General features: G+C 44.9%; 1 protein-coding gene across 5 annotated transcripts in view; it reads right to left on the reverse strand.

Annotated features, from left to right (window-relative positions):
* The window catches only part of TBC1D8 (TBC1 domain family member 8), a 143,160-nt gene that overhangs the window by 37,922 nt on the left and 88,909 nt on the right, over positions 1 to 16,329 (reverse strand). For all 5 annotated transcript variants that reach the window (XM_070475018.1, XM_070475029.1, XM_070475015.1 and 2 more), the window contains 4 exons: positions 12,850 to 13,090; positions 4,839 to 5,046; positions 1,259 to 1,453; positions 206 to 373 (listed from right to left, as the gene is read on the reverse strand). In XM_070475018.1, coding sequence (XP_070331119.1) covers positions 206 to 373; positions 1,259 to 1,453; positions 4,839 to 5,046; positions 12,850 to 13,090 — 812 coding nt within the window. The remainder of the gene's footprint in view (positions 1 to 205; positions 374 to 1,258; positions 1,454 to 4,838; positions 5,047 to 12,849; positions 13,091 to 16,329) is intronic.

Raw genomic sequence — 16,329 nt, forward strand, 5'->3', positions numbered from 1 at the left:
CCGACGTCCCACCACATCCTCCACCCACCCGGAAGCGTTCAGGCCACTGGCATCTCTGATCCCTTCCACTTTTTGCCAATGAGGCGAAGAGGGCACGTCATCGGTGCCCAAGTTGCCTAGTAACCTGTGTCAGGCCCACCCCAGGAGGGGCCTGGAAGCCACGCCCCACCACCTCCACGTGTGGGGGCGGAGCCACGTCGCTCACCAATCTCGAGTCCGGGCTCTGGCTGCCCGACGGCCGGAAAGCCTCGGGGTACATCCGTGGGCTCGTTTCTTTCTCCCTTTCCTCGCTATTTTGCGAAGACACCATCTCAAGACCCCCAAACCTGTGGTTGCCACTGCACAAGCTTGTTGAATGAAACACAGGTGAGGTCTGCATGGGAAGGAAAAAAAAAAAGAATGACAGAGAAAGTCACTGCTTTAGTTACGGGGCGGTCTTTGTCTTTGGGTGTGTGAGCATAATAAACTTAAACATGCCTATCTGCTTGGGACTTACAGGAAAGGCACTCTAACACTAGACCCAACGGAGTGGATCCTCAAGAAGGAGCCTGGTCCACACGGGGCTTTCCCAGAGCATGGCCCCACGCAGGGCCAGGAAGGAGACATCGCACCCTCAGCATCTAGAACTGAGGACGGGCATCTGGAGAAAGCAGCTCTAGGGAACTGAAAGACCTCCTCTCCTTTCCTCCTGTCACTACTCAGATGAAAAGAGGTCCAGAAACAAGGAAGAATTAGGGACTAGGTTCAGCAGATCTGGACCTACTGTGGCAGCTGTCCAACCTTAAAGACAGTGAATCATCTCTTTGGGCAATTTACATCTGTCCCCAAATACTATAACATCATCCCCTCCAGTCTCAGGGGGATGAGGGCACTGACCTAATAAAGAAGGTGTCCACTCACCTGTGTGTTGATCCCCATCAATCCCTCCAACCTCTGAGAAAATGGCCTGTTGATCCCTGAAACCTGAGTGTATCCCCATCAACCCCTCTAACCTGTGAACCCCATGAGCCCCTCTAACCTGTAGGTGAGTCCCCTTCAACCCCCTCTAACCCTGCCATACCCACTCAGGACACCCAGCGCATTAAGGATGATATCAGATTGTCTGCTACCCAGGTCCAGCATCACTAACATTTTTCTGGTACCCAAGTGGGTTATCATTACATGCACTCCCCTTTAAAGACACCTGCCCTAGAGGTGCTGGGGGGGGAAAAAAAGGAATTTTCAGTTTACAGACTCCTGCTGTCTCCAAGGATCATACCAGGTCCTCATCCACAGTGGTGTCATAGCGCACAGGGTGGTCGGCATGCACCAGCTTCAGTCTCGCCAGCAGACCCTCCACCAGGCTGTCACGATCCCTGAGCTCAATGAACTGGAAGGCCATCTTACTCCGGATGCTGACGATGATGGGGTTTGGCAGCAGACTGGTGTCCTCCATCTTCTCGATGCTCACAACCTGTTGCAGACAGTCACGCACACAAAGGCACAGCAAAGGAGAAGAGGGGCAGGTGCTCAATTGCAGGTTCAGAAAACAGAGAGAGAAGGACAAACCCAATAACTGCAATAAGGAACCAATACAAAGTGAGAAAGGATGGGATGTGGCATAGTCACAACAGCCCAAAGTGGGAGTAACTCAAGTGCCCCTGGCTGGATTAACAGATGAGAACATAACCAAAACATGGGTCGACACAAAATGGAACATTATTCAGTTTTAAAAGGGATGTATATATATATATATATATATATATTTTTTTTTTTTTTTGCTGAACTATGTTGCATACAGGATCTTAGTTCCTAGACCAGGAATTGAACCTGTATCCCCTGCATTGACAGGCAGATTCTTAACCACTGGACCCAAGAAGTCCCAGAAAGGATGGATATTCTGACAAGTGCTGCAGTATGCATTCACCTTGAGGGCATTCTGCTAAGTGATACAGCCAGTCACAAAATGACAAATTTTGTAGGATTTCACTGATAGAAGAGACCTAAAGAGGTCAGGGCTTCCCAGGTACCTCAGTGGTAAGGAATCCACCTGCCAATGCAGGAGACGTATCAGACGCAGGTTTGATCCCTGGGTCGGGAAGATCCCCTGGAGGAGGAAATGGCAACCCACTCCAGTATTCTTGCCTAGAGAATTCCATGGTCACAGGAACGTGGCAGGCTATAGTCCATGGGGTTGCAAAGAGTTGGACATGACTGAGCACAGGGGAGTCAGGATTCACAGAGGCAGAAAGGAGGGTGGTGGATGCCTGAGGCTGGAGGAGAGGGATTTGGGGTGCTATTGTTTAATGGGGACAGGTGTCAGTTTGGAAAGATGAAAAAATTCTGGTGATGGTTGCACAAAATGTGAATGTACTTAATACCACTGAACCATAACACTTAAAAATGGTTAAAATGGTAAATGTCATGTATATGTTCAGTTCAGTTGCTCATTTGTGTCCAATTCTTTCAACCCCATGGACTGCAGCACGCCAGGCCTCCCTGTCCATCACCAACTCCTGGAGTTTACTCAAACTCATGTCCATTGAGTTGGTGATGCCATCCAACCATCTCATTCTCTGTTGTCCCCTTCTCCTCCCACCTTCAATCTTTTCCAGCATCAGGGTCTTTTCAAATGAGTCAGATCTTCGCATCAGGTGGCCAAAGTATTGGAGTTTCAGCTTCAGCATCAGTCCTTCCAATGAATATTCAGGACTGATTTCCTTTAGGATGGGCTGGTTGGATCTCCTTGCAGTCCAAGGGACTCTCAAGAGTCTTCTACAACACCACAGTTCAAAAGAATCAACTCTTCAGTGCTCAGCTTTCTTTATAGTCCAACTCTCACATCCATACATGACTATTGGAAAACCCATAGCTTTGACTAGACAGACCTTTGTTGACATAGTAATATCTCTGCTTTTTAATAAGCTGTCTAGGTTGGTCATAACGTTTCTTCCAAGGAGCAAGTGTCTCTTAATTTCATGGCTGCAGTCACCATCTGGAGTGACTTTGGAACCCCCAAAAATAAAGTTTGCCACTGTTTTCACTGTTTCCCCATCTATTTGCCATGAAGTGATGGGACCAGATGCCATGATCTTAGTTTTCTGAATGTTGAGCTTTAAGCCAACATTTTCAATCTCCTCTTTCACTTTCATCCAGAGGCTCTTTAGTTCTTTGCTTTCTGCCACTAGGGTGGTGTCATCTGCATATCTGAGGTTATTGATAACTCTCCCGGCAATCTTGATTCCAGCTTGTGCTTCATCCAACCCAGCGTTTCTCATGATGTACTCTGCATATAAGTTAAATAAGCAGTGTGACAATATACAGCCTTGACATACTCCTTTTCCTATTTGGAACCAGTCTTCCATGTCCAGTTCTAACTGTTGCTTCCTGACCTGCGTACAGATTTCTCAAGAGGCAGGTCAGGTGGTCTGGTATTCCCATCTCTTTAAGAATTTTCCACAGTTTGTGGTGATCCACACAGTCAAAGTCTTTGGCATAGTCAATAAAGCAGAAAAAGATGTTTTTCTGGAACTCTTGCTTTTTCAATGATCCAGTGGATGTTGGCAATTTGATCTCTGGTTCCTCTGCCTTTTCTAAGAACTAGCTTGAACATCTGGAAGTTCACGGTTCACATACTGTTGAAGCCTGGCTTGGAGAATTTTGAGCATCACTTTACTAGTGTGTGAGATGAGTGCAATTGTGCAGTAGTTTGAGCATTCTTTGGTATTGCCTTTCTTTGGGATTGGAATGAAAACTGACCTTTTCCAGTCCTGTGGCCACTGCTGTGTCTTCCAAATTTGTTGGCATACTGAGTGTGTAGCACTTTCACAAAGTCATCTTCCAGGATTTGAAATAGCTCAACTGGAATTCCATCCCCTCCACAGCTTTGTTCATAGTGATGCTTCCTAAGGCCCACCTGACTTCACATTATATGTATAGAATTAAAAAAAATAACTATATAAGGAATTCTTGCTGTGCTCTAAGGGTATTTGTAAAATGAAGTCATCAGATGCAGAAAAATGGGGGTCAATCACATGAATGAAAAAACTGAGTTTTTCTGAATATTGCTTAGTCTGTTTATTATAACAGCAAGAGTTTGGAAGTCTTGACATTTGACAGAGCTGTGGGTCCTGTCACAACAGACATGCCCCGAAATCACAGGACTGAGCTCAGAAGATCTCAAAGCAGACTCCACTTCCAAGAAGAGAACTCTGGAATTTTATAGCTGGAAAGTGAAAGTGTTAGTTGCTCAGTCGTTTCTGACTGTTTGCAACCCCACGGACTGTAGCTCACCAGGTTCCTCTGTTCATGGGATTCTTCAGGCAAGAATACTGGAGTAGGTAGCCACTGCCTTCTCCAGGGATGGTTCTGACTCAGGAATCAAACCCGGGTTTCTTGCATAACAGGCGGATTCTTTACCATCTGAGCCACCAGGAAGAGAAGCATTTTTCTGAATTTTTACATAAAATTCCAGAAGGATATACAAAGGAAGCAACTTGACATTTCTTTTCAAAAGGTGATTTTTTTTAATAGGTCACTTTTTTCTCTTCTGTTTTGGTGGGTGAAAGGGGAGGACTCCTTCCTAAGGGCTGTTGGAAAAGCTTTCATTGCTAGGCATGAACATTTTAATAACAGCTTTATCAGTAATGTGGAGGCCAGGGTGCCTGTTCTCACCATTCACATCTATGCAAATTTCAGGTTGCCAGGCAACAACAGAAAAAAAGCAGGGGCCCCTGGTCAACTCAGGCCAAGCATCTCTCTAGACTCGCCCATCCTCAGAGGCAGAGCCTTGCCCTGTGAGCATCCACATCCCCTCCGTCGCCCAGCAACCCCACCCCATGAGAGGAGGGCAGGTCTACCTCTCGGAGTGGTAGGATGACTTTGCAGCAGCCGGCCTCCTTGCTGGCAAAGCAGATGTAACTGTCGGAGGTGAACATCTGCCCGGCGGTGTGACAGCGGCTGAACGGGGTCCAGAGGGAACAGTCCAGGACGGCGTGCAGCTTCTCCCGCCTTGGCAGCCTGAAGAAGGCCCGGAAGAACTCGTTCTGTGCCCGAGCTTCCAGGTCCCTGGCAGAGGAGGGAGAAGGGGGAGAGGCAGACATGTGACTGAACTCACTAGATTATAAATAAAACACTTTTAAACCCCTGGCACAACCTGATATAGAAGGGGATGCAAAAAGGTGCGAGGCCCCAGTTCCTGCACCTCTCTAGCCCCTCACCACCCCACGGCCAACCTTTGGAGTGAGAACCAGAGGCCAAACAAGTCACCTCTGCAGAGAGGTGATGCAGCAAACACAGGCCAGGGCAAGTCTGCCTTCCTGGCTTGAGTACACCATGAATTATCACAAAGCAAATGTGTAAGAATCCAGTATGAACTCTCCTACTCTGTTGGTGGAAATGTAAATTGTTGCAGCCACTGTGGAGAACAGTGTGGAGGTTCCTTAAAAAACTAAAAATATGCTGATGTTTGGTAGCAACCAACACAATACTGTAAAGCAATTATCCTTCAACTAAAAATAACTAAACTTTTAAAAAAACTAAAAATAGACCCTGAAATCATATGACCCTGAAATCCCACTTCTGGGCATATATTGGTAAATGGAAATGGTAACTCAAAAAGATACATATACCCAAGTATTCACTGCAGCACTGTTTACAAGAGCCAGGACATGGAAGCAACCTCAATGTCCATCCACAGTTGAACAAATAAAGAAGATGTGGTATATATAACATATACAGCAGAATATTACCCATACATAAAAAAAGAATGAACTAATGCCATTTGCAGCAACAGGAATGGACAGAGAGAGAGTATCATATTAAATGAAGTAAGACAGAGAAAGACAAATACCATATCTATCACTTATTTGTAGGATCTAAAAAATTGTACAAATGAACTTATTTACAAAATAGACTCACAGACTTAGAAAACACACTTATGATTACCAAAGGGGAAAGGCAGGGTAGGGGTAAATTAGAAGTTTAAGATTAACACACACACACTACTATGTATGAAACAGGTAATCACAAGAACCGACTGTATAGCACAAGGAACTCTACTCAATACTCTGATAATCCATATGGAAAAAGAATCTTAAAAAGAATGGATACATGTATATGGGGAGCTGAACCACTCTGCGGGACACCTGAAACGAATACGGCATTGTAAGCCAACTACTGCGCTGCGCTCAGTCACTTCCGTCATGTCCTACTCTCTGTGACCCCATGGACTGCAGCCCGCCAGGTCCTCTGTCCATGGGATTCTCCAGGCAAGAATACTGGAGTGGGTTGCCATGCCCTCCTCCAGGGTATCTTCCCGACCCAGGGATCGAACCCATGTCTCTTGTCTCCTGAACTGACAGGTCTTTTCTTTACCACTGAGCCACCAAGGAAGTATCTAATATAAAATCAAAATTAAATTAAAAAAACAAGATCTAGAGAGAGAACCTTAAAGTGCCAGTGAAAAGCAGAAGCTGGCCACCCAAGGAGCCTGCACACATTTACTGGCTTCAGGGGCCCCAAGACTCTGTCCTGAGATGAATTGTGTGAGGTCCCCCTAAAATAGTGCGCTATCCTTATCTCACCCCATCCTTTACATCTTCAGAATTGATATTTCCTGGTGAAGTGTCAGGGCCACTCAACCTGTTCCTCGTTCCCGCCCTCTGGAAAGCCCCCTCCCAGGCCTCGCCCCGCTGGCCCCCTGTGGCCCCCTGGATCCCGAACCTGCATCAGGAGGGTCAGGCGGTCCTCTGGAGAGTCCTGCAGCCCTAACGTGTCTCAGGGACCCGGGGGACGGCGCCCCATCCCCTCCTCCCTGCTCCCCGGGGAGGTCCGAGCTCGCGCTGCTCTGTGCCCCGAAGTTCCAGGGGAGCACCCAAGCAGCAATCATGTCTAACCCGTAATCCGACCCTAAGGGCACCTTCAAAGCCAGGGTCTGGGAACGGAAGGAAAGCTACATCAACAAAAGGGGGAGGAGCATTCCAGCCCCACACTGTGCCCTGAGCAAGGAGAGCCTGTTTTCCTCAAGTTCAACCTGGGCTGTCCTGGCAGGATGTCAAGTTGACTGAGTCATTACCTGTTTACGGCCTCAGGCTGACGTCTCCAGGACAGAGAGCTCCAAGTGAGGACCTGCCAGGAGCTGGCGGGAACGACATGCCTTTCACTTTTGGAGGAAGTCCCTCAAGTGCAGTGACCGGCAAAATACACCACGGACCAAGACCCTGACGTCCACCTTGGGGCCCCAGACACCCGAGGGCCAGGCAAACCCACCAGTGGCCATCGCTGGGGTCCTTTGTGCCCCTTCTCTCCTCTCCTTTCTGCAAGTTTCCAGAACTTGGGGGTGGGGCCGACAGTCTTGTAGAATTCACCTGTTTCGGCAAGATTCTCAACACAGATGAGTTTTGTTCCAACATGGATGATGTCTCCTAAAGGGTCCTAAGTGCTACAAGCCTTCCATTTTCCTTTCCTTTGCTCATTTCTACCCCAAATTAAAAATGCCGCCCCTGGAAGTACAGTCATGATAGAACATCAGGAACTGTGTGAAGAATCGCCTGCGATCCCAAGCCCGTGGACAGACCAGAGCACTTCAGCTGTGAGCTGGCCTCCCCATCTGTGTGCAAACGTGGTGAAAGACGTCAAAGCTCTCCTTGGTGGTTTCCATGAGTGCTTTTCTTTCTGTTCACATTTATTTATTTGGCTGCACCCAATCCTGGCTGCATCATGTGGAAACTTCAATCTTCATTGCAGCATGCAGGACCTTTGGTTGAGGCATGGGACTCTTAGTTGCGGTATGTGGGCTCTAGTTCCCTGATCAGGGATCGAACCCAGGCCCCTGGCACTGGCAGCACAGTCTTAGCCACTGGACCACCAGGGAAATCCGTCCTTGAGCTCTTGAACAATGCATACAACAGGGATGGCTTTCTTCATTTTTAACAGATCTTTGTAAGCTGGACTAAAAACACTTAGGTATCAAATTAGAGACATTAAAGAAATATGGGAGAGAGACGACCCTCTGTACTGGGTGTCTTCTGGGTCCTGAGATGGAGCGGGACTCGGTGATGGGAAGCCTGGGGCCAGAGGTACAGAGAGGAGCTAGGGGCTGGGAGTCAGAAGACCAAAGGGTCCCCTTTCATAAGAGGGGTGAGCGGCATCCACACTCCACAAAGAGCTCTCAGATTATCGGAAATGACACAACAACGAGTGAAACTCAGTGGGATTTTACCCAAAACTCCACTTTTGTTTTCAAAAGTGATCAATTTACAATATACACATGGCAGGAAGTGTCTTTGAATCCTTTCCGAACACATGAAAACTCTTAGACACTGCCTGCCATTCAGACACCACTAATTAAAAAGACACACATTCCCCTAAATGCCCTAAATGTTCAGAGAAGACAGTAGACATTGTAGTCTGCCAGGCTCCTCTGTCCATGGAATTCTCCAGGTCAGAATACTGGAGTGGATAGCCATTCCCTTCTCCAGGGGATCTTCCTGACCCAGGGATCAAACCTGCATCTCCTGCATTGCAGGCAGCTTCTTTACCACTGAGGCATCAGGGAGCCCTTAAGCAATGTTAAGCAATGTTAAAAATAGATGAATGTTTTAAAAAAGCTTTAATGAGGAGTGGCTCCTAAAAAATTAAACTAGAATTACAATATGATCCAATAATTCTACTGGTGGGCATGTGTCCAAAAGAACTGAGAGCAGAGTCTTGATGAGGTATCTGCACACCCATATTCACAGCAACATTATTCAGAACAGCCAAAGGGAGAAGGAGCTCAGTATCCACTGGGTAAGCAAAACGCAGTACATATGTACAATGGAGTGTTGCTATTCAGTCTTAAAAAGGAAGGAGATTCTGACAATCTACAGGGTGGATGAACCTTGAGGACATTAGGCAAAGTAAAATAGGACAGTCACACACACACACCCCACAAACAAATTCTTTAGGATTTCACTAGAGGAGGCAGATCAGAGACACAGAAAGTAGAAGAGGGGGGTGCCAGGGACTTGGGGATGGGTGGGGAGTCAGTGTTGAATGCGGACAGAGTTCGATTTTGAAAGACGAGATCTCTAAAGATGAATGGTGGTGATGATTACACAGCAACATGAATGTACTTAATACCACCGAACCATAGGCTGAAAAATGATTAAGATGATCACTAATGATTAGGAAAATGCAAATCAAAACCACAATGAGACATCACTGGGCACAGGTCAGAAGAGTTGTTACCAAAACGAACAATAGCGATAAATGTTGGTGAGGATGTGAAAAAAAAAAAAAAAAAAGGGAAACCTTTACACTGTTGGTGGGAATGGAAATTGGTGCAGACACTATGGGGAAGAGTATGGAGGTTCCTCAGAAAACTAAAAGACCATATGACCAAGTAATTCCACTAAGATCACGGCATCTGGTCCCATCACTCATGGCAAATAGATGGGGAAAAAATAGAAAAGTGACAGACTTTATTTTCTTGGGCTCCAAAATCATTGTGGATGATGACTACAGCCATGAAATTAAGACATTTGCTTCTTGGAAGAAAAGTTATGACAAACCTAGACAGCATATTAAGAAGCAGAGACAGCACTTTGCCAGCAAAGGTCAAAGCTGTGGTTTTTCCAATAGTTATGTATGGGTGTGAGAGCTGGATCATAAAGAAGGCTGAGTGTCAAAGAACTGATGCTTTTGAACTGTGGTGCCGGAGAAGGCCCTTGAGAGTCCTTTGTACAGCAAGGAGATCAAACCTGTTGATCCTAAAGGAAATGAACCTTGCATACTCATCGGAAGGACTGAAGCTGAAGTTGCGGTGCTTTAGCCACTTGATGTGAAGAGCCAACTCACTGGAAAAGATCCCGATGCTGGGAAAAATTGAAGGCAGGAGGAGAAGAGGATGACAGAGGATGAGATGCTTGGATGGCATCACTGACTCAATGGACATGAATTTGAGCAAACTCTGGGAGATGGTGAGGGGACAGGGAAGCCTGGCATGGGGTCACAAAGAGTGGGAAATGAACTAGAGACTGAACAACAATTCCACTCCTGGGTATGTATCCCCCCAAAAACAGAAGCAGTAATTTGAAAAGATACATGCACTCCAATGTTCACAGCAGTGCTATTTACAATTTCCAAGATGTGGACACAACCTAGGTGTCCATCAGCAGATGAACAGATAAAGATGTGGTATGTATATACAACGGAATATTGTTCAAACATCTAAAAAGAGTGACATTTTGCCATTTAGCAACATGGATGGGATGGACTTGGAGGCCGTTATGCCAAGTGAAGTAAGTCAGAGAAAGGCAAATACCATATGATACCATTTATATATAGAATCTCAAATACAACAAACTAGTGAATAAAACAAAAAAGCAGACTCACAGAGAACAAACTAGTGGTTACTAGTGGAGAGAGAAGAGAGGGAGAGACAAAACAGGAGTGAGGGATTTAAAAAATGATTATTGTGGGATAATATAAAATCATATTGGGGACTTCTGTGGTTTCCAGTAGTTAAGACTCCATGCTTCCCTGCCTAGATATCCATCAACAGATCAATGTATAAGGAAGTTGTGGTATATGTATACAATGGAATATTGCTCAGCCATAAAAAGGGACACATCTGAATCAGTTCTCATGAGGTAGATGAACCCAGAGCTTGTTATACAGAGTGAAATAAGTTTATACATGTAAATCCATGGCTAATTCATTTCAATGTATGACAAAAACCACTGCAATGATGTAAAGTAATTAGCCTCCAACTAATAAAAATAAATGGAAAAAATAAATAAATAAATAAGAAAGAGAAAAACAAATATCAGGTATTAACACACATATATGGCATCCAGAAAAGAGGTACTGATGGACCTATCTTCAGGGCAGGAATAGAGACGCAGACACAGAGAACAGGTTTGTAAGCACATGGGGAGAGGGGAGGGTGGGATGAAGTGAGAGAGTAGCACTGAAACACATACACGAGGTGGGAGGGGGGATCAGGATGGGGAACACATGTAACTCCATGGCTGATTCATGTCAATGTATGGCAAAAACCACTACAATACTGTAAAGTCATCAGCCTCCAACTAAAAAAAATAAATGAAAGAAAAGAAAAGAAACATATACGCGACCATGCGTAAAGTAGGTAGCTGGTGGGAAGCTGCTGAATGGCGCCAGGAGCTCAACCAGTGCTGCGTGACGCCAGGAGGGGCAGGAGGGAGGCTAGGAAGGAGGGGACATACGTGTACTTACGGCTGAGCCACACTGCTGGATGGAAACCAACACAACATTGTAAAGCAATTATCCTCCAATTAAAAATAAAGAAATTTTTTAAAGACTCCAGGCTTCCAATGCAGGGGGCATGGGTTTGATCCCTGGTAGGGGAGCTAAGATCCTTACAGTGTGGCCAAAACATAAAAAATAAAATTAAAAAATCACATGTGTGACGCTTTTAAAACCTGTAAAGCACTGCAGAATTTAAAGACTTTCATTCATTTTCAAAAAAGTTTCAAAAAATAAAAATGGTTAAGATGACAAAATTTGTATCACGTGTCAAGAACTAAAATGGTGTGTGTGTTCAGTCATGTCTGACTCTTTGTGACTCCATGGACTGTAGCCCGCCAGGCTCCTCCGTCCATGGAATTCTCCAGGCAAGAATATTAGAGTGGGTTGCCATTTCCTCCTCCAGGGGATCTTCCTGACCCAGGGATCAAACTTACATCTCTTGGGTTTTCTGCATTACTACTAGCAACCAGCTGGGAAGCTCTGTTATGTGTATTTTACCGAAATAAAAAAATTTTTTTTAATGACAAATAGTATTCAGAAAGCAGTGCTGATTCTGTAACTACATCAAAAACATCCAGCCAGGGCAGCACTTTCTGGGAAACTTGCTTTTCAAAGGATTTACAAACGTGAACTCTTACAAAGGCATCAGCCCTACAGTTACCCAGTTAGAACCACGAAGGCAGAAATCAGAGTCAAGCTCAAATACCACAGTTTGAATCTGGATAATAAAGTCAAGCTTCTTTAAAGTGACAACTAATTCAAGCAACTACCTCAGAAGTCCTCACGTCCAGTATCAATGGGGAGCCAATGAATAACAAAATGTCGATCACACTCTTAGTAAGGCAGCTTTCTTTTCACACTGTTCATGGGTTTTCACAGCAAGAATACCGGAGTGGTTTGCCATGCCCTCCACTGGAGGACCACGCTTTGTCAGAACTCTCCACAGTGACCTGTCCGCCCTGGGTGGCCCCACGCATCAAGGCTCCACAGCCTCACTGAATTATGCAAGTGCCTTCACCATGACAAGATTGTGATCCATGAAGGGGATCAGCCTTCTTATGACAAATTGGTGGCAAAAACATCCAGCGGTTCTGAAATTGTCTTCTATAAAGTAATGTAATAGGAAAAAAAAAAAAAAGTCCCAGGCTGAATAGAATTCTATCATGAGGTTACCCATATTGCATTTCCTGGAATTTTTTTTTTTTTTTTACTGTGCCACACAGCTTGCAGGACCTTAGTTCCCCAATCAGAGCTCAAACCCAGGATCACAAGAGTGAAAGCTAGGAGTCTTAGCTATGGTACCACCAGGGAATTTCCTGGAAGTATTTTTTTATGAAAATCAGTTTTGAAATAATACCTGAAAAGAAGGAGAAACTGGATCCAGGCATCAAAGCCTACTGCATAAAGGAAATGAAAAACCATCACTGCCAATTATCATCTCTCCGTCCGGATTAACCACACGGGAAAAACGTGGATTATGTCACAAGGGAAATTTCAGTCTAACGCAGTGAAGCTAGCAGAGCACGTGCCAGGGGAAGTGGTGCGTGGGCCGTAAGCCCCGAGGGGCGAGGGGCACCCAGGGATGCAGGCTCCTACCTCTTGGTGATCTGGCTGGGCTCCTGCAGACCCGGGTCCAGGTCGAAGCCCTCATTGTCCAGCAGCCTCCGGAGCGTCACGTCGGCCAGCTGCTCCATGATCTTGAACACCTCGTCCAGGTTCAGGAACATGGAGAAGTCCCGCTCCTTGTTCTGGGTGGTGATGCGGATGGTGTCCGTCAGAAAGACGTTGGATGTCCGCTCCAACCTCTGGACGTCAACCCAAGGGACGACAAGTTTAACTAGAAGAGAAAAAGAGCAAACACAGATTTTACCCTCAAATGTAACCCAAATTTGAATGCATCGGTGCAAAGCTTTTCCTGCAGCGGAAATGCAAATACTTTTTAAGCCAGAGCAGGAAAGAGGAAGCGCAGAACTGCCTGGCAGCTGCTTTGTTAGAACCCAATTCATGTTCTAATCATTTTCTTCAAGATTTAAGACAAGCTGCTGGCTACTGCACACGTACAAGGAACATCGTTCTGACATACCAAGTTAATAACAGGGAAACTTTCCCCCAAATGGTTAAACTGAAATATTTGCAAAATATGCAGACATTTCTTGATCCACATAAATTCTGGTTTCAATAGCTGCATTCATGACATAAGCTATGAAAAAAATGGGAGGGCAAAAGAGGATTTGTGATCTGGTTTGGAGGAACCGGCCCAACATGTAGACTGTGTCAAGTGACAGGTGTCCAAATCTTGGAAAACAGAGTACAACTGCTTTCCATGGAACTCTTTTTAACGTAATACAGTGCTAACAGTACCGTGTACAAGCGTCCTGTTCTCAGAAATGTTTCCAGTGCCATGGCTGTTAGGCTTAGTGGCTGATGTGGAACAAATGGGGAGGGACATACAGAACAACTTAAAATGATCAATGTTATCAATTATTAGGAACCATTTCTTTTTTCCAAGTTTCACTGACTTAACAAAATCAGGTTTAGTGATGATGACTGATAACTGTTGGAAAATAATTCATTTTCTTTTTCAAATTAAAAAAGGGGACAATGAACTGTTTTCATTTCTCTCACTTCTCTCCATTTATCTTGCAATAAATGGCCAAAGAAGCTGAAGTTGATCAGTTCGATGAAGACCTACAAAACCTCCTAGAACTAACATCAAAAAAAAAAGATGTTCCATTCATCACTGGGGATTGGAATGCAAAAGTCAAGAGATATTGGGAGTAACAGGCAAGTTACAAGTCTTGAAGAACAAAATAAAGTGGGGCAAAGGCTAACTGAATTCTGCTAAGAGAATGCATTGGTCATAGCAAATATCCTTTTTCAAAAACACAAGAGACGACTTTAAACATGGTCGTCTCCAAATGTCCAATACCAAAATCAAATTGATTATACTCTTTGTAGCCGAAGATGGAGAAGCTGTATACAGTCAGCAAAAATGAGACCTGGAGCTGCCTGTGGCTCAGATCGTCAGTGTATCAGAGCAAAATTCAGTCTTAAGCTAAAGAAAGTGGGGAAAATCATTAGGCCAGCCAGGTACATCTTAAATCAAATCTCCTATGAATATGCAATGGAGGTAATGAATAGATTCAAGAGATTAGAACTTGTAAACAGTGTGTCTGAAGAACCATGGATGGAGCTCCATTGCTATACAGAAGGCAGTGAACAACACCATCCCAAAGAAAAAGAAAAGCAAGAAGGCAAAGTGGTTATCTGAGGAGGCCTTACAAATAGCTAACAAAAGAAGAGAAGCAAAAAGCAAGGGAGAAAGGGAAAGGTATATCCAACTAAATGCAGATTTCCGAAGAAAAGCAGGGAGCAACAGAAGACAAGCCTTCTTCAATGAACAGTGCATAAAACTAGAAGAAAACCACAGAAGGGGAAAGACCAGAGCCCTCCTCAGGAAAACTGGAGATATCAAGGGAACATTTTGCCCAAAGATGGGCACAAAAAAGGAAATAAATGGTAGAGACCTAGTAGATGCTGAAGAGTTCAAGAAAAGATGGAAAGAATACACAGAAGAGCTGCAGAAAAAAGATCCCGCTGAACAAGATGATGAAGACGGTGTGGTGAGCCACCCAGAGCAAGACATTCTGGAAAGCGAAGCCAAGTGGGCCTTAGGAAGCAATGCTGTTACTAAAGCTAGAGGATGTGACAGAATTCCAGGAGAACTATCCAGAACCCCAAAGGATGATGCCATCAAGGTGCTGCATTCAATATGTCAGCATATCGGGAAGACCCAGCAGCAGCCAAAGGACTGGAAAAGGTCAATCCTCATTCAAATTCCAAAGAAGGGCAGTACTAAAGGATGTGCTAACCATCGGACAATTGCACTCATCTCCCTTGCTAGTGAGGTCATGCCTGAAATCTTACATGCTAGGCTCAGCATTATGCGAACCAAGATCTTCCAGATGTTCAAGCTGAATTTAGAAAAGGAAGAGGAAACAGAGATCAAATTGCCAACATTCAATAGATGAAAGCTAGGGAATTCCTAGGGAATTCCAAAAACCATCTACCTCTGTTTCATTGACTACACCAAAGCCTTTGACTGTGTGGATCGTAACAAACTGTGGAAAGCTCTTAAAGAGGTGGGAATACTAGACCATCTTACCTGTCTCCTGAGAAACCTGTATGCAGGTCAAGAAGCAACAGTTAGAACCCTGTATGGAATAACTGATTGTTTCAAGATTGAGAAAGGGATAAGACAGGGCTGTCTGCTGTCACCCTATTTGTTTAACCTACATGCTGAGCACATCATGAGAAATGTCAGGCTGGCTGAGTTACAAGACAGAATTAAGATAGGTGGGAGAAACATCAACAACCTCAGATATGAAGATGATACCACTCTAATGGCAGAAAGTGAAGAGGAACTAAAGAGCCTCTTGATGAGGGTGAAGGAGAGTGAAAGAGCCTGCTTAAAATTAAATATTAAAAAACTAGCATCCAGCCCCATCACTTCATGGAAAATAGAGAAGGAAAGGCAGAAGTAATGACAGATTTCCTCTTCTTGGGCTCTAAAATCACTGCAGATGGTGACTGCAGCCATGAAATCAGAAGACACTTGCTTCTTGGCAGGATAGCTATGACAAACCTAGACAGTGTGTTGAAAAGCAGAGACATTACTCTGCAGACAAAGGTCCATACAGTCAAGGTTATGGCCTTCCCAGTCATCACGTTTGGTTGTGACAGCTGGACCGTAAAGAAGGCAGAGCACCAAAAAATTGATGCCTTCAAACTGCGGTGCTGGAGAAGACTCCTGAGAGTCCCTTGGACAGCAAGGAGATCCAACCAGTCAATCTCAAGATCAAACCAGCCAAACTGCTGGAAGGACTGATGCTGAAGTTGAAACTCCAGTATTTTGGTCATCTGATGCAAACAGCCAAGCTGTTCATTGGAAAAGCTTTTTCACTGGAAAAATCCCTCATGCTGGGAAAGACTGAAGACAGGAGAAGAGGGCATCAGAGGATGAGATGGCTGGATGGCATCACCGATGCAATGGACATGAACTCTGGCAAACTTTGG

This window comes from Odocoileus virginianus, chromosome 2 (genome assembly GCF_023699985.2).
Source record: "Odocoileus virginianus isolate 20LAN1187 ecotype Illinois chromosome 2, Ovbor_1.2, whole genome shotgun sequence".
In the NCBI taxonomy this organism is placed as follows: Eukaryota; Metazoa; Chordata; class Mammalia; order Artiodactyla; family Cervidae; genus Odocoileus; species Odocoileus virginianus.